At 47.4% G+C, this 24,613-nt stretch overlaps 4 protein-coding genes across 8 annotated transcripts in view; 2 read left to right on the top strand and 2 right to left on the bottom strand.

Moving 5' to 3' along the window:
• Positions 1-13,252, top strand: part of LOC307006151 (TRIO and F-actin-binding protein-like) — a 34,822-nt gene extending 21,570 nt beyond the window's left edge. For 3 of the 4 annotated variants that reach the window (XM_079626829.1, XM_079626827.1, XM_079626830.1), the window contains 6 exons: positions 153-384; positions 2,667-2,769; positions 6,788-6,947; positions 8,357-8,461; positions 12,078-12,164; positions 12,485-13,252. In XM_079626829.1, the coding sequence (XP_079482955.1) occupies positions 153-384; positions 2,667-2,769; positions 6,788-6,947; positions 8,357-8,461; positions 12,078-12,164; positions 12,485-12,637 (840 nt within the window). In that variant the 3' untranslated portion in view covers positions 12,638-13,252. Of the gene's footprint in view, positions 1-152; positions 385-2,666; positions 2,770-6,787; positions 6,948-8,356; positions 8,462-12,077; positions 12,165-12,236; positions 12,270-12,484 lie in introns of all 4 variants that reach the window. The other variant, XM_079626828.1, reaches the window with a different exon arrangement.
• Positions 13,253-14,155: 903 nt separating this feature from the next.
• ndufa6 (NADH:ubiquinone oxidoreductase subunit A6) lies at positions 14,156-15,373 on the top strand. Its single transcript, XM_079627273.1, has 3 exons — positions 14,156-14,347; positions 14,972-15,087; positions 15,168-15,373. Exons 1-3 carry the CDS (start codon positions 14,209-14,211, stop codon positions 15,297-15,299), a joined length of 387 nt encoding a protein of 128 aa, XP_079483399.1. The 5' UTR covers positions 14,156-14,208; the 3' UTR covers positions 15,300-15,373.
• Positions 15,374-17,604: 2,231 nt separating this feature from the next.
• smdt1a (single-pass membrane protein with aspartate-rich tail 1a) lies at positions 17,605-20,755 on the bottom strand. The gene is made up of 2 exons (XM_079627289.1): positions 20,486-20,755; positions 17,605-18,123 (listed from the first exon to the last, which is right to left on the bottom strand). Exons 1-2 carry the CDS (start codon positions 20,618-20,620, stop codon positions 17,986-17,988), a joined length of 273 nt encoding a protein of 90 aa, XP_079483415.1. The 5' UTR covers positions 20,621-20,755; the 3' UTR covers positions 17,605-17,985.
• Positions 20,748-24,613, bottom strand: part of fam234b (family with sequence similarity 234 member B) — a 28,723-nt gene continuing 24,857 nt past the window's right edge. Inside the window, exons 8-12 of one of the 2 annotated variants that reach the window (XM_079627021.1) lie at positions 24,133-24,324; positions 23,958-24,036; positions 23,610-23,886; positions 21,937-22,148; positions 20,748-21,320 (exon numbers count right to left, since the gene is read on the bottom strand). In XM_079627021.1, the coding sequence (XP_079483147.1) occupies positions 21,318-21,320; positions 21,937-22,148; positions 23,610-23,886; positions 23,958-24,036; positions 24,133-24,324 (763 nt within the window). In that variant the 3' untranslated portion in view covers positions 20,748-21,317. The remainder of the gene's footprint in view (positions 21,321-21,936; positions 22,149-23,609; positions 23,887-23,957; positions 24,037-24,132; positions 24,325-24,613) is intronic. The other variant, XM_079627022.1, reaches the window with a different exon arrangement.

The following is a 24,613-nucleotide window of genomic DNA, read 5'->3' as shown; positions in this document are numbered from 1 at the left end:
TCCTTAAAAAGCTTTATTGGCAGTCATTTGTTCTGCTCTCTCTCTCTGTGTGTGTGTGTGTGTGTGTGTGTGTGCATGAGCGTGTTACCTGTCCAGTACAGCTGCACCCCTGCAGAAGGCTTTACCTCCGCATGTGTCTTCCTGTCCTGCAGGTGGCGTCTCTGAGGCAGCAGCTGGCAGGGCTGGGGGCGGGGCTTGGGTCGGGGTGGGCGGGGCCAGCGTGCTGTGGGGCGGAGTCTCGCTGCGGGGACAGTCTGCAGCAGATGGAGCGTGTGCACAGGGAGGCTCTGGAGCAGCTGGAGCGACAGCACACACAGCAAATCAGCGCTCTGGAGAGAGAGAGAGACTCGCTGCTGAGTGAGGAGACAGACGCCACTGCGAGAGGTACTGGCCACTCCCACTAACATGTGACCCTATAGAGACCAACCGCGGCTCAGGTACTGGCCACTCCCACTAACATGTGACCCTATAGAGACCAACCGCAGCTCAGGTACTGGCCACTCCCACTAACATGTGACCCTATAGAGACCAACCGCAGCTCAGGTACTGGCCACTCCCACTAACATGTGACCCTATAGAGACCAACCGCAGCTCAGGTACTGGCCACTCCCACTAACATGTGACCCTATAGAGACCAACCGCAGCTCAGGTACTGGCCACTCCCACTAACATGTGACCCTATAGAGACCAACCGCAGCTCAGGTACTGGCCACTCCCACTAACATGTGACCCTATAGAGACCAACCGCAGCTCAGGTACTGGCCACTCCCACTAACATGTGACCCTATAGAGACCAACCGCAGCTCAGGTACTGGCCACTCCCACTAACATGTGACCCTATAGAGACTAACCGCGGCTCAGGTACTGGCCACTCCCACTAACATGTGACCCTATAGAGACCAACCGCAGCTCAGGTACTGGCCACTCCCACTAACATGTGACCCTATAGAAACCAACCGCAGCTCAGGTACTGGCCACTCCCACTAACATGTGACCCTATAGAGACCAACCGCGGCTCAGGTACTGGCCACTCCCACTAACATGTGACCCTATAGAGACCAACCGCAGCTCAGGTACTGGCCACTCCCACTAACATGTGACCCTATAGAGACCAACCGCGGCTCAGGTACTGGCCACTCCCACTAACATGTGACCCTATAGAGACCAACCGCAGCTCAGGTACTGGCCACTCCCACTAACATGTGACCCTATAGAGACCAACCGCAGCTCAGGTACTGGCCACTCCCACTAACATGTGACCCTATAGAGACCAACCGCGGCTCAGGTGCTGGCCACTCCCACTAACATGTGACCCTATAGAGACCAACCGCAGCTCAGGTACTGGCCACTCCCACTAACATGTGACCCTATAGAGACCAACCGCAGCTCAGGTACTGGCCACTCCCACTAACATGTGACCCTATAGAGACCAACCGCAGCTCAGGTACTGGCCACTCCCACTAACATGTGACCCTATAGAGACCAACCGCGGCTCAGGTGCTGGCCACTCCCACTAACATGTGACCCTATAGAGACCAACCGCGGCTCAGGTGCTGGCCACTCCCACTAACATGTGACCCTATAGAGACCAACCGCGGCTCAGGTACTGGCCACTCCCACTAACATGTGACCCTATAGAGACCAACCGCAGCTCAGGTACTGGCCACTCCCACTAACATGTGACCCTATAGAGACCAACCGCAGCTCAGGTACTGGCCACTCCCACTAACATGTGACCCTATAGAGACCAACCGCGGCTCAGGGACTGGCCACTCCCACTAACGTGACCCTATAGAGACCAACCGCAGCTCAGGTACTGGCCACTCCCACTAACATGTGACCCTATAGAGACCAACCGCAGCTCAGGTACTGGCCACTCCCACTAACATGTGACCCTATAGAGACCAACCGCAGCTCAGGTACTGGCCACTCCCACTAACATGTGACCCTATAGAGACCAACCGCAGCTCAGGTACTGGCCACTCCCACTAACATGTGACCCTATAGAGACCAACCGCAGCTCAGGTACTGGCCACTCCCACTAACATGTGACCCTATAGAGACCAACCGCAGCTCAGGTACTGGCCACTCCCACTAACATGTGACCCTATAGAGACCAACCGCAGCTCAGGTACTGGCCACTCCCACTAACATGTGACCCTATAGAGACCAACCGCAGCTCAGGTACTGGCCACTCCCACTAACATGTGACCCTATAGAGACCAACCGCAGCTCAGGTACTGGCCACTCCCACTAACATGTGACCCTATAGAGACCAACCGCAGCTCAGGTACTGGCCACTCCCACTAACATGTGACCCTATAGAGACCAACCGCGGCTCAGGTACTGGCCACTCCCACTAACATGTGACCCTATAGAGACCAACCGCAGCTCAGGTACTGGCCATGGTGTTTGGTTCTGTCGAAGCCATATGTTCGCATCATTTCAACTTTATATTTTAAATAATCATGTTTAACAACTACATTTGTGGTGGAAAAACGACATTACCCATGATGCAAAGTTTTCTTTATACCTCTGCACACTCCCACCGAATAACTTCAGTCTCCCTACCTGTCAAAATGCTTAAATATTTGTTTTCTATTTGATGACATCATTGGCAGTGCTGTGAATGATGTGTGTGTGTGTGTGTGTGTGTGTGTTGTCAGTGATGGAGGCGTTACAGAAAGCACACCGAGAAGAGCTGGAGAAAACCACACAACTCACAGAGACGCGCGGGGTGGACACACACACGCTTAGCAAACAACAACTGTGAGTACACACACACACACACACACACACGCTTAACAAACAACAACTGTGAGTGCACACACACACACACGCTTAGCAAACAACAACTGTGAGTACACACACACACACACACGCTTAGCAAACAACAACTGTGAGTACACACACACACACACGCTTAGCAAACAACAACTGTGAGTACACACACACACACACACACACACTTAACAAACAACAACTGTGAGTACACACACACACACACACACGCTTAGCAAACAACAACTGTGAGTACACACACACACACACACACGCTTAGCAAACAACAACTGTGAGTACACACACACACACGCACGCTTAACAAACAACAACAGTGAGTACACACACACACACACTTAACAAACAACAACAGTGAGTACACACACACACACACTTAACAAACAACAACAGTGAGTACACACACACACACACACTTAACAAACAACAACAGTGAGTACACACACACACTTAACAAACAACAACAGTGAGTACACACACACACACACACTTAACAAACAACAACAGTGAGTACACACACACACTTAACAAACAACAACAGTGAGTACACACACACACACACACTTAACAAACAACAACAGTGAGTACACACACACACACACTTAACAAACAACAACAGTGAGTACACACACACTTAACAAACAACAACAGTGAGTACACGCACACACTTAACAAACAACAACAGTGAGTACACACCAGAGATGCTCACAAGTCTCTGATCTAGAGTCCAAGTCAAGTCTCAAGTCTCTGAGCTAGAGTCCAAGTCAAGTCTCAAGTCTCTGAGCTAGAGTCCAAGTCAAGTCTCAAGTCTCTGAGCTAGAGTCCAAGTCAAGTCTCAAGTCTCTGAGCTAGAGTCCAAGTCAAGTCTCAAGTCTCTGAGCTAGAGTCCAAGTCAAGTCTCAAGTCTTTGAGCTAGAGTCCAAGTCAAGTCTCAAGTCTTTGAGCTAGAGTCCAAGTCAAGTCTCAAGTCTTTGAGCTAGAGTCCAAGTCAAGTCTCAAGTCTTTGAGCTAGAGTCCAAGTCAAGTCTCAAGTCTCTGAGCTAGAGTCCAAGTCAAGTCTCAAGTCTCTGAGCTAGAGTCCAAGTCAAGTCTCAAGTCTCTGAGCTAGAGTCCAAGTCAAGTCTCAAGTCTTTGAGCTAGAGTCCAAGTCAAGTCTCAAGTCTTTGAGCTAGAGTCCAAGTCAAGTCTCAAGTCTTTGAGCTAGAGTCCAAGTCAAGTCTCAAGTCTTTGAGCTAGAGTCCAAGTCAAGTCTCAAGTCTTTGAGCTAGAGTCCAAGTCAAGTCTCAAGTCTTTGAGCTAGAGTCCAAGTCAAGTCTCAAGTCTTTGAGCTAGAGTCCAAGTCAAGTCTCAAGTCTCTGAGCTACGAGTCCAAGTCAAGTCTCAAGTCTTTGAGCTAGAGTCCAAGTCAAGTCTCAAGTCTTTGAGCTAGAGTCCAAGTCAAGTCTCAAGTCTTTGAGCTAGAGTCCAAGTCAAGTCTCAAGTCTTTGAGCTAGAGTCCAAGTCAAGTCTCAAGTCTCTGAGCTAGAGTCCAAGTCAAGTCTCAAGTCTTTGAGCTAGAGTCCAAGTCAAGTCTCAAGTCTTTGAGCTAGAGTCCAAGTCAAGTCTCAAGTCTTTGAGCTAGAGTCCAAGTCAAGTCTCAAGTCTTTGAGCTAGAGTCCAAGTCAAGTCTCAAGTCTCTGAGCTAGAGTCCAAGTCAAGTCTCAAGTCTTTGAGCTAGAGTCCAAGTCAAGTCTCAAGTCTTTGAGCTAGAGTCCAAGTCAAGTCTCAAGTCTTTGAGCTAGAGTCCAAGTCAAGTCTCAAGTCTTTGAGCTAGAGTCCAAGTCAAGTCTCAAGTCTTTGAGCTAGAGTCCAAGTCAAGTCTCAAGTCTTTGAGCTAGAGTCCAAGTCAAGTCTCAAGTCTTTGAGCTAGAGTCCAAGTCAAGTCTCAAGTCTCTGAGCTAGAGTCCAAGTCAAGTCTCAAGTCTCTGAGCTAGAGTCCAAGTCAAGTCTCAAGTCTCTGAGCTAGAGTCCAAGTCAAGTCTCAAGTCTCTGAGCTAGAGTCCAAGTCAAGTCTCAAGTCTCTGAGCTAGAGTCCAAGTCAAGTCTCAAGTCTTTGAGCTAGAGTCCAAGTCAAGTCTCAAGTCTTTGAGCTAGAGTCCAAGTCAAGTCTCAAGTCTCTGAGCTACGAGTCCAAGTCAAGTCTCAAGTCTTTGAGCTAGAGTCCAAGTCAAGTCTCAAGTCTTTGAGCTAGAGTCCAAGTCAAGTCTCAAGTCTGTGAGCTAGAGTCCAAGTCAAGTCTCAAGTCTTTGAGCTAGATTCCAAGTCAAGTCTCAAGTCTCTGAGCTACGAGTCCAAGTCAAGTCTCAAGTCTTTGAGCTAGAGTCCAAGTCAAGTCTCAAGTCTTTGAGCTAGAGTCCAAGTCAAGTCTCAAGTCTTTGAGCTAGAGTCCAAGTCAAGTCTCAAGTCTTTTGTGGTTAAATAAGTGTTGCATCACGTACAGCGACCCATCCAGGCTGCTTAGAACACTATATATAAGGATCAAAGTAATATGCAGTGTTGGGAGTAAGCCGTTACAAAAGTAATGCATAACAGTAACATATTACTTTTTGCTGTAACGCAGTAGTCTAAGCCAGCATTACTAATCAATTTTCAGTAATATTTTACTCGTTAAATATTCAGTAGGCCTAACGCTTGCGTTACAACACACTTTTAGTTTTACTAAAAAAAGTAAGCTAGTAGGCTAAGTTACCTGTTTGTGGTTTTTAAATAAAGACTAAATGGCAGCGTCTGATATATTTGTGTAGCGATTTATTTTTTGACAGGAGTTTCGGCCTCTGTGCTCGCGGTGGCCAGTGGAAAAGCGTCTAATGGGTGATGATGGCATGAAGAAGACTGTACATTCGCGAGATGGACGTATGCGCATTAGGCTACTCTATTTGTTCTGTGTTTTCTTTCTAAGCAGTTAGGCTATATTTAGGTGGTGTTTTTCATCATGTTTTCATCACGCAATCATGTTTTTAATGCGGTGGCGCTACCGATAAAGCACCAGAGCTCAAAGAACCAGCAAAAGCAATGATTATGAATATGTCAAATATAGCAAGGATACATTTTAATTGTTTATTAATAAAGATGAAGTTGACGATGCTGACTCGCGATCTTCGCAGTAGTGAATGCGCCAGAGAGAAATAGGCTACGGATTAGCCTACATAAGCAGAGAGCAGTCTGTTTTCTTTCGTTTTGAATTGTTCTGTATAAAAGTATACATTTCAATATAGATATATTTTTCAGGTCTGTGAAGTAGACTAGCCTACCTTATACGCTGAGTTTCGGTTAATTTATGAGACGCGCTCCGGTTCACACGCAGGCGCCTCCGTGTCGTGATTATATTGTCTGCTATATTTACTTCTTATTTATTAAATCCAGGCAATTGGTTGATGAAACATTGATTAAAATTCAGATACAATTAATACAAAACGAAATTCACTTTAAAGAAAGGATTTGTGCCTTCTGTTTGAAGTGAAAATTCTGTTTGAGGTGAAAGTTTTTAAACCCAAAGCTTACGATGAATGGCACAGCAGCGGCCGGTGCAGTCGATGTTTGTTGTCCTCTCATGTGTGGCCGCGCGCAGCAGATATAGTGTTATGTAGGCAGGTTATAGATAACGGAAGGAGGGGAATAACAGCGAGCTCATCAGACGTTTCCTAAAAATAAACATTGTTCACGAGTCCCGCAGCTCGAGTCCGAGTCGAGTCTGAAGTCTTTCGAGGACGAGTCTCAAGTCGAGTCTGAAGTCACTGTGTGTGCGACTTAAGTCCGAGTCTCAAACTCGAGTCCCCATCTCTGGTACACACACACACTTAACAAACAACAACAGTGAGTACTTGCACGCACTCAACAGTAACAATAATGTGGCAGAAAGGTGCTTCCATATGAAACACACACACACACACACACACACATTCAGTGATCTGGTCTGAACGAGAGAGTGTGTGTGTGTGTGTGTGTGTAGGGCAGAAGTGTCGTCTCTGCGGCGTGAGCTGCAGGCTCTGTCGGAGCGGTTCTCCCAGAAGTGTCTGGACCTGAAGCGAGCGCAGCAGCAGCACGAACACACACACACACAGATGAGCCTGAGAGACAGACAGCTGGAGCAGCTGAAGAGAGACAACCAGGTGACACACACACACACACACTGTGTACGCTAGCACAACCTTCAGTTCATACACACACACACACACACTCTGTACGCTAGCACAACTTATACTTCATACACACACACACACTCCGTACGCTAGCACAATCTTCAGTTCACAAACACACACACACACACACACACACACTCTGTACGCTAGCACAACCTTCAGTTCACACACACACACACACACACTCCCTTCGTACGCTGGCACAATCTTCAGTTCACACACACACTCCCTTCGTACGCTGGCACAATCTTCAGTTCACACACACACTCCGTACGCTAGCACAACCTGCAGTTCATACACACACACACACAAACACTCCGTACGCTAGCACAACCTTCAGTTCATACACACACACACACACACACACAAACACTCCGTACGCTAGCACAACCTTCAGTTCATACACACACACACACACACTCCGTACGCTAGCACAACCTTCAGTTCACAAACACACAAACACTCCGTACGCTAGCACAACCTTCAGTTCACACACACACTCCCTTCGTACGCTGGCACAATCTTCAGTTCACACACACACTCTGTACGCTAGCACAACCTTCAGTTCATACACACACACACACACACTCCGTACGCTAGCACAACCTTCAGTTCATACACACACACACACAAACACTCCGTACGCTAGCACAACCTGCAGTTCATACACACACACACACAAACACTCCGTACGCTAGCACAACCTGCAGTTCATACACACACACACACAAACACTCCGTACGCTAGCACAACCTGCAGTTCATACACACACACACACAAACACTCCGTACGCTAGCACAACCTGCAGTTCATACACACACACACACACAAACACTCCGTACGCTAGCACAACCTTCAGTTCACAAACACACAAACACTCCGTACGCTAGCACAACCTTCAGTTCACAAACACACAAACACTCCGTACGCTAGCACAACCTTCAGTTCACAAACACACAAACACTCCGTACGCTAGCACAACCTTCAGTTCATACACACACACAAACACTCCGTACGCTAGCACAACCTTCAGTTCACAAACACACAAACACTCCGTACGCTAGCACAACCTTCAGTTCACAAACACACAAACACTCCGTACGCTAGCACAACCTTCAGTTCATACACACACACACACACTCCGTACGCTAGCACAACCTGCAGTTCATACACACACACACACAAACACTCCGTACGCTAGCACAACCTTCAGTTCACACACACACAAACACTCCGTACGCTACCACAATCTTCAGTTCATACACACACACACACACACTCCGTACGCTAGCACAACCTTCAGTTCAGTTTCAGTGTGCAGAACATGACGTGTGTGTGTGTGTGTGTGTGTGTGTGTGCGCGTGTGTGTGTGTGCGCAGGACCTGCAGGCCCGCCTGTCGCAGGAGGTGAAGGCCGTCCGCTCGCTGGTCACAGGTCAGGGGTCAGACGCAGAGGGCGGCGAGAGGTCGTGGTGTGAGATGCAGGTGAGTGTTCGCTCAGGTGTTGAATAATTGATTATGAATATTTGGATCAGTTAATAGAATTAACTTAATGCAGTAAAATTAATATGACAATCAATCGACCGGTTTGTCCCGTGAACACTCAGTGTTAATTGTTTAGAAGAGCCTGTGATCTAAATGATTATTGACTCCGGATATATGAGCTTGAGACACGGACAACCTTACGTGTGATATGAACAAGACTTTATTAACTAGTCTAAACATTTAAACTACTCTAACATACATACATGCATACACACACACACACACACACACACACACACACACACACACATACACACATACACGCACACATATATACACACACACACATATATACACACACACACACATATACACACACATACACACACACACACACACAAAGTTAGCAAAATGTAATATAAATGAAGATTGGAGTTTATAGAGACCAAACGTGCCACACATGTGATTTTGGTCAACCATAGAACGCAAGTCTGACACATGAACCCATCAGAGTTTAGAAGAGAAGGACACGGGCCAACCACATTACAGGAAAATCCTGAGATGGGGAAACTAGATGCAGGTTTATACATTCCTCAAGTGAATATATATAGGATTAAAAGTGTTTATTTCTCCTCCTCAGTCAGAGGGAGAGTCACAACTCTCTGTTTTGTTGGGAGAGTGAGTTTGCTGGATTATTCATTAAATATAATTCATAATTTGCGTGTGTCTGATTGGTCCAGACGCCACACCACCTCCATAGAGAAGATGTATCTAATATAGAATAATATAACTCGTTTATGGAAGCCTTTCTTACCAGGCGCTGATCTAAACAGTCATTCTCTTTAGCCAATCAGTCGTGAGCTTTTAATCCAGCCAATCATGATGTGTCTCGCTCGAGCACAGGGCTCCAGACTGACTTCCTTTACTAGGAGCGCTGTGGCCCCGGACTAAACATTTAGGGAGCGCAAGCAGAATTCAGCAATTATTCACGTTTTTCCCAAAATATCTGTATTACTAACAAATGCTTTGGTAATAAATAGACGAAGTTACAATATGCAGTTTTATTGTAAGTTCACAGGCGCCAGACTAGCACTGGAGTTCTGCTGAGAGTGTCTGATAGTAAAGCACTGAGCTCACTACTTTAATTATTATCATTCATAATGTCTTAATATTAATTCAAGAGCATGACGAGTGAAGAAATAGATATTAGGAACTGAAGATGCCCGATAAGTGTCCTCTGCAGCCACCTACTGGTTACAATGCTAATCTAAGCTTTTTTATTGTTAAATAATAAGTGTGAGTTTACAATTTGAACTTTTAGTTTTATAACTGAGCGCTGCGTGATGGAGATGGGCCGCGACTGGCGAGTAGCTCACGGCGCTGTCTGTGATTGGTCCGGACTAATAACCGGTCCGTGAAGCGCAGTTTCGCTCCGCCTTCATCGCTGCGGCGGCGCCAGCGAAACCTGCACACACATCGTCGGCGCCAGCGAGACCTGCACACACATCTGGTCGCGTCGGCGCCAGCGAGACCTGCACACACATCGTCGGCGCCAGCGAGACCTGCACACACATCGGCGGCGCCAGCGAGACCTGCACACACATCTGGTCGCGTCGGCGCCAGCGAGACCTGCACACACATCGTCGGCGCCAGCGAGACCTGCACACACATCGGCGGCGCCAGCGAGACCTGCACACACATCTGGTCACGGCGGCGCCAGCGAGACCTACACACACATCTGGTCGCGTCGGCGCCAGCGAGACCTGCACACACATCTGGTCACGGCGGCGCCAGCGAGACCTACACACACATCTGGTCACGGCGGCGCCAGCGAGACCTACACACACATCTGGTCACGGCGGCGCCAGCGAGACCTGCACACACATCGTCGGCGCCAGCGAGACCTGCACACACATCGGCGGCGCCAGCGAGACCTGCACACACATCTGGTCACGGCGGCGCCAGCGAGACCTACACACACATCTGGTCGCGTCGGCGCCAGCGAGACCTGCACACACATCTGGTCACGGCGGCGCCAGCGAGACCTACACACACATCTGGTCACGGCGGCGCCAGCGAGACCTACACACACATCTGGTCACGGCGGCGCCAGCGAGACCTGCACACACATCTGGTCACGGCGGCGCCAGCGAGACCTACACACACATCTGGTCACGGCGGCGCCAGCGAGACCTACACACACATCTGGTCACGGCGGCGCCAGCGAGACCTACACACACATCTGGTCACGGCGGCGCCAGCGAGACCTACACACACATCTGGTCACGGCGGCGCCAGCGAGACCTGCACACACATCTGGTCACGTCGGCGCCAGCGAGACCTGCACACACATCGGCGGCGCCAGCGAGACCTACACACACATCTGGTCGCGGCGGCGCCAGCGAGACCTACACACACATCTGGTCGCGTCGGCGCCAGCGAGACCTGCACACACATCGGCGGCGCCAGCGAGACCTGCACACACATCTGGTCACGGCGGCGCCAGCGAGACCTGCACACACATCTGGTCGCGTCGGCGCCAGCGAGACCTGCACACACATCTGGTCACGGCGGCGCCAGCGAGACCTGCACACACATCTGGTCACGGCGGCGCCAGCGAGATCTGCACACACATCGTCGGCGCCAGCGAGACCTGCACACACATCGTCGGCGCCAGCGAGACCTGCACACACATCGTCGGCGCCAGCGAGACCTGCACACACATCGGCGGCGCCAGCGAGACCTACACACACATCTGGTCGCGTCGGCGCCAGCGAGACCTGCACACACATCTGGTCGCGTCGGCGCCAGCGAGACCTACACACACATCTGGTCACGGCGGCGCCAGCGAGACCTACACACACATCTGGTCACGGCGGCGCCAGCGAGACCTACACACACATCTGGTCACGGCGGCGCCAGCGAGACCTACACACACATCTGGTCACGGCGGCGCCAGCGAGACCTACACACACATCTGGTCACGGCGGCGCCAGCGAGACCTACACACACATCTGGTCACGGCGGCGCCAGCGAGACCTGCACACACATCTGGTCGCGGCGGCGCCAGCGAGACCTGCACACACATCTGGTCACGTCGGCGCCAGCGAGACCTGCACACACATCTGGTCGCGGCGGCGCCAGCGAGACCTACACACACATCTGGTCGCGTCGGCGCCAGCGAGACCTACACACACATCTGGTCGCGGCGGCGCCAGCGAGACCTGCACACATCTGGTCGCGGCGGCGCCAGCGAGACCTGCACACACATCTGGTCGCGTCGGCGCCAGCGAGACCTGCACACACATCTGGTCGCGTCGGCGCCAGCGAGACCTGCTCACACATCTGGTCGCGCCGGCAGGAAATGTGTCGGTCTGGAGCCGAGGCAGGACAGGCTTCATCATCCTCTATAACTCAAGAGTTAAATGAAGAACTTGCACAACTATTCATTCGTATATATATAAATCTGTCGTTTGTATTGATCTCTTTTACCGCCGCATTATCAAATTAGTTATTTAATATTAGGCCTTTTTTTCAAATCTGCAGAGTTTTTTTTTTTTAAGAGCCGTGGCTGCTTGTCTTTAATGGTGTGTGTGTGTGTGTGTGTGTGTCGCAGGTGCTGCTGCGGGTGCGAGAGAACGAACTGCAGTATCTACACCAAGAGCTCAACAGCCTCCGCAACCAGATGCACTTCCTCACCACGGTAACACACCTGCGCATGTGTGTGTGTGTGTGTAACTCATGTTCCCTGTGTGTGTGTGTGTGTGTGTGTCAGGAGAAGAGCAGCGTGTGCGAGCGCTACCGTGAGGTGTGTGTGTGTGTGTAACACGTGTTCTCTCTGTGTGTGTGTGTCAGGAGAAGAGCAGCGTGTGCGAGCGCTACTGCGAGGTGTGTGTGTGTGTAACACGTGTTCTCTGTGTGTGTGTGTGTGTGTGTCAGGAGAAGAGCAGCGTGTGCGAGCGCTACTGCGAGGTGTGTGTGTGTGTAACACGTGTTCTCTGTGTGTGTGTGTGTGTGTGTCAGGAGAAGAGCAGCGTCTGCGAGCGCTACCGTGAGGTGTGTGAGGAGCTGAGTGAGATGAAGAGTCGCAGCGAGCGAGAGGCCGAGGCGCTCCGAGAACACCTGAGACTGGCTCTGAGCGCACTGCACGAGAACGACAACAGCCTGCAGCACTGACCGCCAGTCACGTGACCCTCGGCCAATCACGTGACCCTCGGCTCAGGCCATCAGCCAATCAGCTGCGGGACACTGGAACAACGCTTCTGCACTTTCTCATGTGTGTTTATGGGACCAAACTGGAACGTCTCGCTGTCGCTGGTGTGGAAGAACTGAACACACACATGTGAACAATCAACAAACTCATTTCTGATAATGTCATATTTGCCAATCGAATATCATGTGTGTGTGTTCTGTGGAAGCTTGTTTCCACCACGGAATAAACAAATATCTCGCAATTCTGAGAAGAAAGTCAGAAATGAAACCTTCCCTCTTATTAAGTTTACATCTCACACTTTTTGATTTTAGTTCTCGCATTTGCTGTTTATATCTCACAACTCGTGATTACGAGACTAAAGTCAGAGTTGTGAGAGACAATAGTGTTGTTCTGTGGCAGAAACAAGCTTTCCTGCTGTTCAACTGTCTTCGTGCCACAAAAACAAGAGCTTTGCTTCAATGAGCCAATGTTTTTTTAAAGATGTGTGTGTTTCTTGTTGTCATATTTAAGTTTAGAGTTTAACGCGTATGTTAACATATCGAACTATAGCTAATAAATATGGGTTATTTGGTTTCTGACTGCCTGTTGTTTAAGTCTCATTATAATGGTTTGTTTATTCATTGCCTTCACAACGCTGAAATAATGTGAATAATAATAATAGCTGAACGTTTAGCGGTTGTGGTAAACGGCCATTGAGATGAGAATGTGTTAATTTACGTTTTTAAGATGACAGTTGTGTTTATACAGTAATAATACTGCGAGTGAATCTAGATCAGCTGTTCTCAACCGTTCTGACTCCAAGGCCTCTTATTCACCTCAAGTTACCATGAGTTTTCCATTAATTCACATTTGTTTGTACAGCGCTTTCCACAATACACATCATTTCAAGCAGCTTTACAGAAAGATGAGAAAAAATACAGTTTACAGGGATATGTGAGCTAACTGTCTAATGTGTTTCAGAAATGTACACGAAAATCAAAGTTAACGAAAAAGGTATTAATTTAAACCATGTAATTTAATGCAGAAGCAATGAGCTCGTCAAAGTAATGAATACTTGTTAGCTTAGCAATGACATTTAGAAAAATGTAGCATTGATTCAGAGTTTAATTGTGATCGGATTATCGATCGATTAAGTGATCGAATATTTTTAAATCGCACTTTAAAGTCACATGAAACGAGTCTTCCTCGTGTATGCAGGTGGGTGAGTTAAAATCTAGAGTTTTAGCTTATTAAATTTTTGTTTTATCTTTTAATAATTTTAAGTCGTCTTGAGGCGATTGACAAAGTCATATTTATGAGATAAAAAGTCGACATTATGGCTTAAAAGGTCGATTTTATGGCATAAATGTCGAATGGTAAAAGGGAGAGTCGCATCACCCATGTCCTAAAATGATGACAGAAGTTTAAAAATAAAACACGTACACACAGATATGTGTGTGTGTTGTGTATGTGTTCCAGTTGTGCGCGTGCGCAGTCCCACTCCGGGTGTTTGATTGGCGGGTGGCGCGCATGCGCAGCAGAGCAGAGGCGCAAGATGGCGGCGAGCTCAGCGACCCGCACAGGCTCCGCGGCCGCCAGAGTCGTGAGGCCGATCTTCAGTCGGGATCTGGACGAGGCCAAGCGCAGGGTTCGGGAGCTGTACCGGGCCTGGTACCGGGAGGTGCCCAACGCAGGTACTGATGGCGCTCACACCGCGACACACACACACACGGACGCGCGTCAAGGTCACAAACACAAGAATATATACAGAGAAATGCTCACAGTTAAACTGCAAACTACACACACACCTGCAGAAACACTCGGTGTGACTGTTCAACATTCACTTTCTCTGTGATGTGCCTCCTCTGTGTGTTTAGATAAGCTGACGGATCGATGTGAATAAACATCTGACAGGACAGAGCTTTTTAATCTGTTCACCGAACAGATTCGGTCAGTGATTCATTCTGCCACGGTAACAAGGTGGTTGTTTATTAGCTAATTATCTCATTTTTAATAAATATATATATATATAAAAAAAGCGTTTATGTGACATTAGCTTTCCTAATATTATTAAGCTCATGAATTTATTTATTAATAAGCTCTAAAAACAGCTTGAATGAACGCGAGATTCAGTACTGGACTGAACTGAACTGGACGACTCAGTGACTCAGTGACTCAGTCAGCAGATCCTCAGTCCGTCCCTCAGAGTGACTGATGTGTTGATGTCTTGACCCGTGTGTGAGTCAGCCACTGAAGTGAATCAAGAGTCGGAAGGATTCGCTCGCTGACCTGTGTGTGTGTGTGTGTGTGTGTGTCAGTCCACACGTTCCAGCTGGACATCACTGCGCGTCAGGGCCGGGATAAGGTGCGAGAGATGTTCGACAGGAACAGTCACGTGACGGACCCTCGGGTCATCGACATGCTGGTCATCAAGGTGAGGAACACGCCTGCTGTTCACAGCGTGTGTGTGTGTGTGTGTGTTGACCTGTGTGTGTGTGTGTGTGTGTGTTTCAGGGCAAGATGGAGCTGGAGGAAACCATCAACGTGTGGAAGCAGAAGACTCACATCATGCGCTTCTTCCACGAGACCGAGGCGGCGCGTCCCACTGACTTCCTCTCCAAGTTCTACCACGGACACGACCCTTGACCCTTGACCCCTGACCCCTAATGTGTGCTGTCATGTTCTGCTTCTGTACTGTAAATACACTCATGCTGAAACTCTCCGGTGTGTGTGTGTGTGTGTGTGTTATATATCGGAGGACATCCGTCAGTGGATTGTGTGGATGTAAACTCTTATATTTGTTTCTTCTGACCATCAGTTGTTCAGATAAACACAAGAAGTCCAGTTTCATAACTCTAGAGGAATCACCATATCATGAGTGACAGCTGCGTACGACTCCAGCTAGCGGTCTCGCTTTTCTGTAGTGTGTTGTGATTGGTCTATTCCTTCATTTGCATAGTGTCTTGTGATTGGGCTATTCCTTCATTTGCATAGTGTCTTGTGATTGGGCTATTCCTTCATTTGAATAGTGTGTTGTGATTGGTCTATTCCTTCATTTGCATAGTGTCTTGTGATTGGGCTATTCCTTCATTTGCATAGCGAGTTGTGATTGGGCTATTCCCTCATTTGCATAGCGAGTTGTGATTGGGCTATTCCCTCATTTGCATAGTGTGTTGTGATTGGGCTATTCCTTCATTTGTATAGCGAGTTGTGATTGGGCTATTCCCTCATTTGCATAGTGTGTTGTGATTGGGCTATTCCCTCATTTGCATAGCGAGTTGTGATTGGGCTATTCCCTCATTTGCATAGTGTGTTGTGATTGGGCTATTCCTTCATTTGTATAGCGAGTTGTGATTGGGCTATTCCCTCATTTGCATAGTGTCTTGTGATTGGGCTATTCCTTCATTTGCATAGTAAGTTGTTGGTCTATTCCTTTATTTGCATAGTGTGTTGTGATTGGGCTATTCCTTCATTTGTATAGCGAGTTGTGATTGGGCTATTCCCTCATTTGCATAGTGTGTTGTGATTGGGCTATTCCTTCATTTGCATAGTAAGTTGTTGGTCTATTCCTTTATTTGCATAGCGAGTTGTGATTGGGCTATTCCCTCATTTGCATAGTGTGTTGTGATTGGGCTATTTCTTCATTTGCATAGTAAGTTGTGATTGGGCTATTCCTTCATTTGCATAGTAAGTTGTGATTGGGCTATTCCCTCATTTGCATAGTGTGTTGTGATTGGGCTATTTCTTCATTTGCATAGTAAGTTGTGATTGGGCTATTCCCTCATTTGCATAGTGTGTTGTGATTGGGCTATTCCCTCATTTGCATAGTGTGTTGTGATTGGGCTATTCCTTCATTTGAATAGCGAGTTGTGATTGGGCTATTCCCTCATTTGCATAGTGTGTTGTGATTGGGCTATTTCTTCATTTGCATAGTAAGTTGTTGGTCTATTCCTTTATTTGCATAGCGAGTTGTGATTGGGCTATTCCCTCATTTGCATAGTGTGTTGTGATTGGGCTATTCCTTCATTTGAATAGCGAGTTGTGATTGGGCTATTCCCTCATTTGCATAGTGTGTTGTGATTGGGCTATTCCCTCATTTGCATAGTGTGTTGTGATTGGGCTATTCCCTCATTTGCATAGTGTGTTGTGATTGGGCTATTCCTTCATTTGCATAGTAAGTTGTTGGTCTATTCCTTTATTTGCATAGCGAGTTGTGATTGGGCTATTCCTTCATTTGAATAGCGAGTTGTGATTGGGCTATTCCCTCATTTGCATAGTGTGTTGTGATTGGGCTATTCCTTCATTTGCATAGTAAGTTGTTGGTCTATTCCTTTATTTGCATAGCGAGTTGTGATTGGGCTATTCCTTCATTTGCATAGCGAGTTGTGATTGGGCTATTCCTTCATTTGAATAGTGTGTTGTGATTGGGCTATTCCTTCATTTGCATAGTGTCTTGTGATTGGGCTATTCCTTTATTTGCATAGCGAGTTGTGATTGGGCTATTCCCTCATTTGCATAGCGAGTTGTGATTGGGCTATTCCTTCATTTGCATAGTGTGTTGTGATTGGGCTATTACTTCATTTGCATAGTGTGTTGTGATTGGGCTATTCCTTCATTTGCATAGCGAGTTGTGATTGGGCTATTCCCTCATTTGCATAGTGAGTTGTGATTGGGCTATTCCTTTTTCATTTGCATAGTGCGTTGTGATTGGTGCGTGTTTATATTCCTGCGTTTGTGACGGCAGGTTATAATGATCTCATTCAGATGAGTGTGTGTGTGTGTGTAAGAATAATGTGTGTAGATGTGATAACTAGATGAAGAATAATTGAGAAATGAATGCAGACAGAACTGGTGGTGTGTTAAATTAATATAGTTCCGTGTCTGACCGTTAGAGACGCGACACTAGACTGATTACTCTCTCAGACACATGGCCGGCGAGTGCAACACTGATTATTCTCTCAGACACATGTCCTGCGAGTGCAACACGACTGTAGTGTGCCAACAAACCCGCCAGTGCTCGTGGTTCTGTACACACTGCTACTTTTATTTCCAGCATTCTCTGGTGAATAGAAAGTTCAAAACAACAGCATTTATTCGAAGCACAATCTCTGCAACATTAGCAGATCCTCGTTCAGATTCGAAACTTTCGTAAATGTGTGTGTGTGTGTGTATATATATATCCCTAGAATCAATAACTCCAAGTGTTAACCGCTCATGAATGCTCCAGACAGACGAATGATTGTTCCTCCAGGATGAGTGTGTGTGAATCACTCTCAGATCCTCCTCCAGTGTTCATCGACACACACACACACACACACACACACACCTGTGCTCAGTCCTCATCGTCGTCATCCTCGGGGATGAAGATATCGTGTTCCTCCAGCAGGGCGGCGAAGCTCTTGCTGATCCGAGTCCCGGCGTACAGGAACGGGCCCACCACCATCACGATGCGGACCAGCCCGAACGCCGTCTGCACACACACACACACACACACGGCTCACTTCATGACACACTGCTGCTCAACACTCGACCCTCCTGATGATGATGAGCTCTTCTACTTTATATTCCAGTCAAATCCAGTCTTCGTTCTTGTGCTGATCATTACTTTGCGTGATGATTGAAGAAGAATCAAACTCCAGCTGAATTACACACACAACCAACGCTATTCAAACGAGGTAACTCCTGAAACACTCAGAGTCTGCCTTTATGTGGGTTTATTTATTTGATAGGGACAAAGCATGGTAATGAACATTAGTATAAAATACAAAAATGTAATTTACATCCGCAGTCTCTAGGAATTCTACAGAATATAATAACTGATCAGAGTCGAGCAGCACTGACTCTACTGAGCATGCGCATGTGACGTCACCACTCGCGCCACGCCCCCATTAGCAGAGCGGTGATTATTACAGCCGTTCTCACATGATTATCTTTTGGCTTTTGGGAACCAAATAAGAACGGTTATGAACGTATCGGTTCCTTTTTTAAACGTTCTCTCTAGGTTATTTTTTATAACCATATGTTATGCTGAAATGTGTCATTTTTCATAAAGTATATTTTTATTTATTAATCTGGATTGGATTTTTCAGGTAAATCCAATTTTAAAATATTAAGCCAAAGTTATGCGTAGTATATGAAAAGCGGACAGATCATAAATACTTTCTTTATTTCCGATCTGCACGCGCAAGTTCGCCAGCACGCGCTTTCTTCTCTTCCACAGAAAGCGCGCACTCGCGTAATTTAAAAATTACCGGTTGTTTTGTTTTGACTGACTAATATTGTCGACTTCTTTATTAAATAATGACATATAATTTATACGTTATCTATACTGTACCCTCGTATAAATACGAGTAAAAGTATGATTTCAGAGAGATTGGACAGAATTAACCGAGAAGTTTTTGTTTACTGACCAAAAGAGAGAAAGCGCGTCCCGCTTAATTCAGTGGTAGGAAATCACGTTGCTAATGTGTGTGAATACATTTCATATTAAAGAAAATCCGTATTTGAAGTCATTTGTGCGCAAAACGTAAATGGTAGTCTACAAGTTACGAAATCTTGGATCAAATCTGATTGATGCTCCATATGACGGTTTAATATGAGCTCGGATTATTTGACTAATCAAACAAGATTTGTAGTCCTACTTTTTATTTTAATAAAACAACATAAGAACTACACTAATTAAAACGCACTACACTAAAAACAGTGTGGTTATGTTTACTGACTTTGTGAATTGAGTTTTTAAAAAATGCTAATAAATATAGGCTACAAACATTCACGTTAACTCAGTCATTTCCACCACCACACACATTTTACTTTTTTTTTTTTAAGTTCTCATCACACATAAAAAATGTTTCCACAATTTATGAGTTCATGCTCTACTTAATATAAAAATTCTAGTTTTTTCTAGTAAGCTAGGCCTATACCCAAACCAATAAATGTCAGAGTAGTTCAGCACCATATCAGTTCTTACGGCGGGTCATATCTCATTACACATGTGTAATTATTCTACATTGTGGACAAACTGGTGAAACTAGTTACAAAACCGATCTTAGACAATTCTTGAGTGGCATTAGTTATTCTATTTTTAAATAACAGCTGTATAGTATGTAATGACATTCATTGCAGGTCGGAAATAAATTAAAATATTAACAATTTATCTTGTGATCTTGTCCTCTTACAGACCTTAAAACTAGACAAATTATTTAAACCTACGAGACTGTTTACATTTGAAGTTTTTCTATTCAGCTTCACAAGGCTAAAAGTGCCTAACATATGTGGGACGCGGGAGACTATAGCATATATGCAAAATAAATATGATTAATATAACGTTATAATAACGGGAACGTTCCGCTAACGTTCTATTTCTGTAAAACCTTTCCTGGCTAACCAAAAACAAACGTAACCACATGATTTGGGAACGTTTCGCAACCAAAAATTGTTCGCTGAGTAGGCTATAAATTAAATTTACCGAAGAAAGAAAGTTGGACACGCACTCGACGGTATTACCGTTATTGCTGCTGTTAACGGGCTCTAATAGACACGACGTGAAATAATAGTTCTGCAGCATATAGTGAAAGACACGCGTGCGCGCGCACTGACACAGATGCGGTGTTCACTGACACACACACACACACACACACTTGCGCGCGCGCCCTCTATTTGACGGGTCCGTCCATGTTTACGGCAATTATGATCACTCGTGTGTAGATCTGATCTGTTCTGTTTCCCTGCTTATGATCAGCAATCGCGTTATGTGTGTGTGTGTGTGTGTTATTGAACTGATCGCGCTCTCTCTCTCGGTGTGTGATCGATTGATGACGTTACTCACGCACTTTCTTGGGTTTGGGCAGAATGGCGCCTCTGGTGGTCCTCACTGCGGTCCGGTGCGGCTGAGACCGAACGAGCGGAGCGCGAGGAACCAAACAACCGACCGAGAGACTCACGACCCGACGAGCCGACATGATCATCACCCGCGGACGACTGACAGATGAGTGTGTGTGTGTGTGTGCGCGCGCTGAAAACAGTGTCGATATCACGCTTTACTCACTCGCACGCACGCACACACACATACCGGTACTAATGAAACATCACACACACACACTGCGTGACTCGACATGTTTCGCTGCTGCTTCGAGGCTCACATACTCTAGTCTGCAGGTTAGTTCACTCACACACTCAAACCGGTATGACTTCCTCCTCAGAGGAACATGAAGAAGATTGGACACCATTCAGCGATCCCGATTCCTGATCAGCGCTTTGAGATCAAAGATGTGCTGGAGATTTGCAGTTAATATTTCAGTAGATGAGATGTTAAAGAAGTCTGAGCTCCAGCAGAATGAACGTCTTTATTATTCCAGCATTATTTACATCATCATCATCATCATATCAGTCCGTCTCGCTTCCATAAATACTGTACAGACAGTCAGAAATATCTACAACTCGACAAGCTCACTTCACCGGCCAGAGGAGGAGGAACCATACACACACAACACCAGAGGCTTTATTATTATCATTATTATTATTATTATAAAGGAGGAATGAGCAGCAGCGGTGTCACGTGACCGCTTCTCTGACAGGATACCAGTTCCAGTTTAAAGAGGAAGTGTGTACACGCGTCTTCATCAGCCGGTGTCCTGCAGAACCCAGATCAGGACTCCAGCGGCGTCACTGTGGGGAACACAGGTGTCATCACCATGAACACACACACACACACACACACATACTCACACACTCGTGTGATCATATACTGCTGTCGGAACTGCTGCACTGACGGTAATTAATCACTGGTCAAGGGTTCCGATTCACTCATGTTCCTGAAAGAGTATATGATGATCTGATGCTCAAGACTGACCCCTGACCTGTCGTCGAGTGACCCCTGAGCTGTGGAGTGACCCCTGACCTGTCGTCGAGTGACCCCTGACCTGTCGTCGAGTGACCCCTGACCTGTCGTCGAGTGACCCCTGAGCTGTGGAGTGACCCCTGACCTGTCGTCGAGTGACCCCTGAGCTGTGGAGTGACCCCTGACCTGTCGTCGAGTGACCCCTGACCTGTCGTCGAGTGACCCCTGACCTGTCGTCGAGTGACCCCTGAGCTGTGGAGTGACCCCTGACCTGTTGTCGAGTGACCCCTGACCTGTCGTCGAGTGACCCCTGACCTGTCGTCGAGTGACCCCTGACCTGTCGTCGAGTGACCCCTGACCTGTTGTCGAGTGACCCCTGACCTGTTGTCGAGTGACCCCTGACCTGTCGTCGAGTGACCCCTGACCCGTGCAGTGACCTCTGACCTGTTTGAAGGTCAGGCGCCTGAAGAACTGGCTGAGGTGGAGGGCGGAGTCGGGCGCGGCGCTGGCGTCGGGCAGCTGCAGGATCTGGGCGTCTGCGATGGCGGCTCTCAGACTGAGGCTCTTCAGCAGCTGCGCCGCCGGACGCCGGCCGGACGTGGGCCGGGACGAGACGCTGATGTAGGAGGCGTCCTTCTGCTGCGGCTGGTAGCTCACTGCGGACACACACACACACACACACACACTGAAAACACTTCCTGAACGGGGACTTTTACTTTGACACGGGTGCATTGCTCTGCTCCAGTCGAGCGGCAACCGTCTGGTCTCTCTCTCGCATCATCCGCACTGAGAGATCACACTGCAGTTCCTCCACTGGCCACTAGAGGCCGACTGCAGACGAGACTCACAGACCCACATGTTAAACTGCAGAGCTTCACAGCAGATAAACACACGTGTCAGCAGACAAACACACGTGTACTGTAGAGTGGTTTTGGTCATTATACAGTGGGGAGAGCAAGATTTTGATACACTGCAGGTTTTGCAGGTTTTCTGTAAAGTTTATCATAACTGTGAGAATCTATAACACAAATCTAGAAAATCACATTGTATGATTTTTAAGTAATTATTTTGCATTTTATTGCATGACAGAAGTATTTGATATACCACGGGCTGTTTAAATACTCGCTTCTGATTGGCTGGAAGGTGTGCAGTAAAACCGTTTCATGCACAGCTAGTTCCAGTCAGTTTGATTACAGTTCTGAATGAATCCGCTACTATAAACATTGGTAACCATAGTGACACAGTTACACTTGCAAACCGAGTGAGAGACGCGTATGAACTAACTTCACGATAAATGCAAATGTGGAGTTTAACATCAGTTAGTGATGTAGTAATGATGGGTAAAACAATACCCTATCCAAATTGCCAACGGTTTGATTTTTTTGTTTTCATTTAATTTAATAATTAATCATAAATAATTTTAAAGCAACGAGGGGACGGTAGACTTTAAAGAAGAGACGCACGCAGGTAACTCGCTCACGCACACATCTCTCTCTCTCTCTTTCAATAATGGATTTAAATAGATGTGATAATTCATTCAAATAAAAGCAATCCGACGGCTCTACTTTATTTAAAGCGGACGGAGTGCTAGAACTAACGACTCGCAACTTAAGAAAATAACCGTCATTTTTACCCGTCTGTTAAAAATGACACCGTTACAGCTTTAACTTGTTTTTAACTTGGCAAATGACCGAGGTATCCGCGGGATAATCCTGGAGAAAACGCCAGAAAAGCAGAACTTAAAGGAGAACTCACTAACTCTCTATAGAAGAAGTTCTGTCTATAGAAGAAAAACCCGAGCCGGATTGGTGCTTGAACACGGAGCTGCGACCGCTAATGCCCAGAGCTCACTCCGCTAACGGCAGTTATGGGGCGTATTCATAAAGAGTGTGTGTGCCTGTAAACACACACAACATGCAATTAAAATGTCTGTCCAACATGAGCAGGGTCCTTACATGACAACAAGATGCGTTTAGCAACTTAGCCATTGTTTAAATTCACCTCAATAGTGTTTTAGAGACGGCTAGCTGTAGTCTCGCGCTGAAGTCCCGTGAGTCAGCTGACGGCGATACCACATGACATGATGAGTATACGAGGCTCGTGTCTGATTGGTGTACCTGTCGCGGTGAGGACGGTGTCCGTGGTGCTGCTCAGCTGCAGGAGGATTGTGGGATAGAACGGGTGGAGCAGGAAGAGCTTGCGGAGGACCGGCTCGGCCGCCTGGCTGGTTGCCTTGGTGACGTTCAGCGCCGGCGCCAGCGGATCTCCCGCCCAGAAGAGGAACACGGATTGGCCGGAGGACGTGAGAACCGACGAATCCTCCACCGCCAGACGAGGACACACAAACCCCGCCTCCCACAAGCTCCGCCCCCGAGCGCCGTCCAGGATCTGCACCTGCGGATCACACGGAGTCAGCTCACTGAGCACGTGTGTGTGTGTTAATGAGATGCTAATGAGATGCGCACCTTCCTGACGCCATTGGCCGACTGATGAATGAGTAGATCAGGAACACGGTCGTCATTAAAGAGACCCGCCGCCGGACGACTGCACACACACACACACACACACACACACACACACATTAACTCATTGAAACAGTAAACCTTGACTGAAATGAAAGACTTGAGTGTGTGTACTGACGTGTGTATGGCGGCGGGGCCGAGGCTCCAGGCGGAGTGTGTGTCGCTCTCCCTCAGCACGGACAGACGGCCCTCGGCTCCACACACCAGCATCCACTCGCTGCGGCTCGAGTTCCACACCGACACGCCGTCCAGGTTACTGTGCTGAGCGCTCTGACCCGCCACTAGGGGGAGCAGGAACTCCACCTGCTCACTGACACACACACACACACAGTCAGTAGGTTAGTTGTGTGTGAGTGAGTGTGTGTGGTCACCTGGTCTGCTGGCAGTGTCATCATCAGTAGGTCTGGAAACGTGAGTGTGTGTGTGTGTGTGTGTGAACTCCACCTGCTGATGTGGATGGGCCGTGTGTGTGTGTGTGTGCGTGTGACCTCCACCTGCTGATGTGGATGGGCCGTGTGTGTGTGTGTGTGTGTGTGACCTCCACCTGCTGATGTGGATGAGCCGTGTGTGTGTGTGTGTGTGCGTGTGTGTGACCTCCA

This window comes from Phoxinus phoxinus (assembly GCF_949152265.1).
Source record: "Phoxinus phoxinus genome assembly, chromosome: 1".
Taxonomy (NCBI): Eukaryota; Metazoa; Chordata; class Actinopteri; order Cypriniformes; family Leuciscidae; genus Phoxinus; species Phoxinus phoxinus.
The sequence above is the reverse complement of the archived record's forward strand: the minus strand, read 5'-3'. Positions and strand labels throughout refer to the sequence as shown.

What these genes read in the sequence shown, in the direction of transcription:
- ndufa6 (XM_079627273.1), top strand. Translation starts at nt 14,209, where the DNA reads ATGGCGGCGAGCTCAGCGACCCGCACAGGCTCCGCGGCCGCCAGAGTC. An exon ending in CCGGGAGGTGCCCAACGCAG is followed by an intron (nt 14,348 to 14,971) that starts GTACTGATGGCG and finishes TGTGTGTGTCAG; the next exon opens with TCCACACGTTCCAGCTGGAC. An exon ending in TCGACATGCTGGTCATCAAG is followed by an intron (nt 15,088 to 15,167) that starts GTGAGGAACACG and finishes TGTGTGTTTCAG; the next exon opens with GGCAAGATGGAGCTGGAGGA.
- smdt1a (XM_079627289.1), bottom strand. Translation starts at nt 20,620, where the DNA reads ATGATCATGTCGGCTCGTCGGGTCGTGAGTCTCTCGGTCGGTTGTTTG. An exon ending in TTCTGCCCAAACCCAAGAAA is followed by an intron (nt 18,124 to 20,485) that starts GTGCGTGAGTAA and finishes GTGTGTGTGCAG; the next exon opens with ACGGCGTTCGGGCTGGTCCG.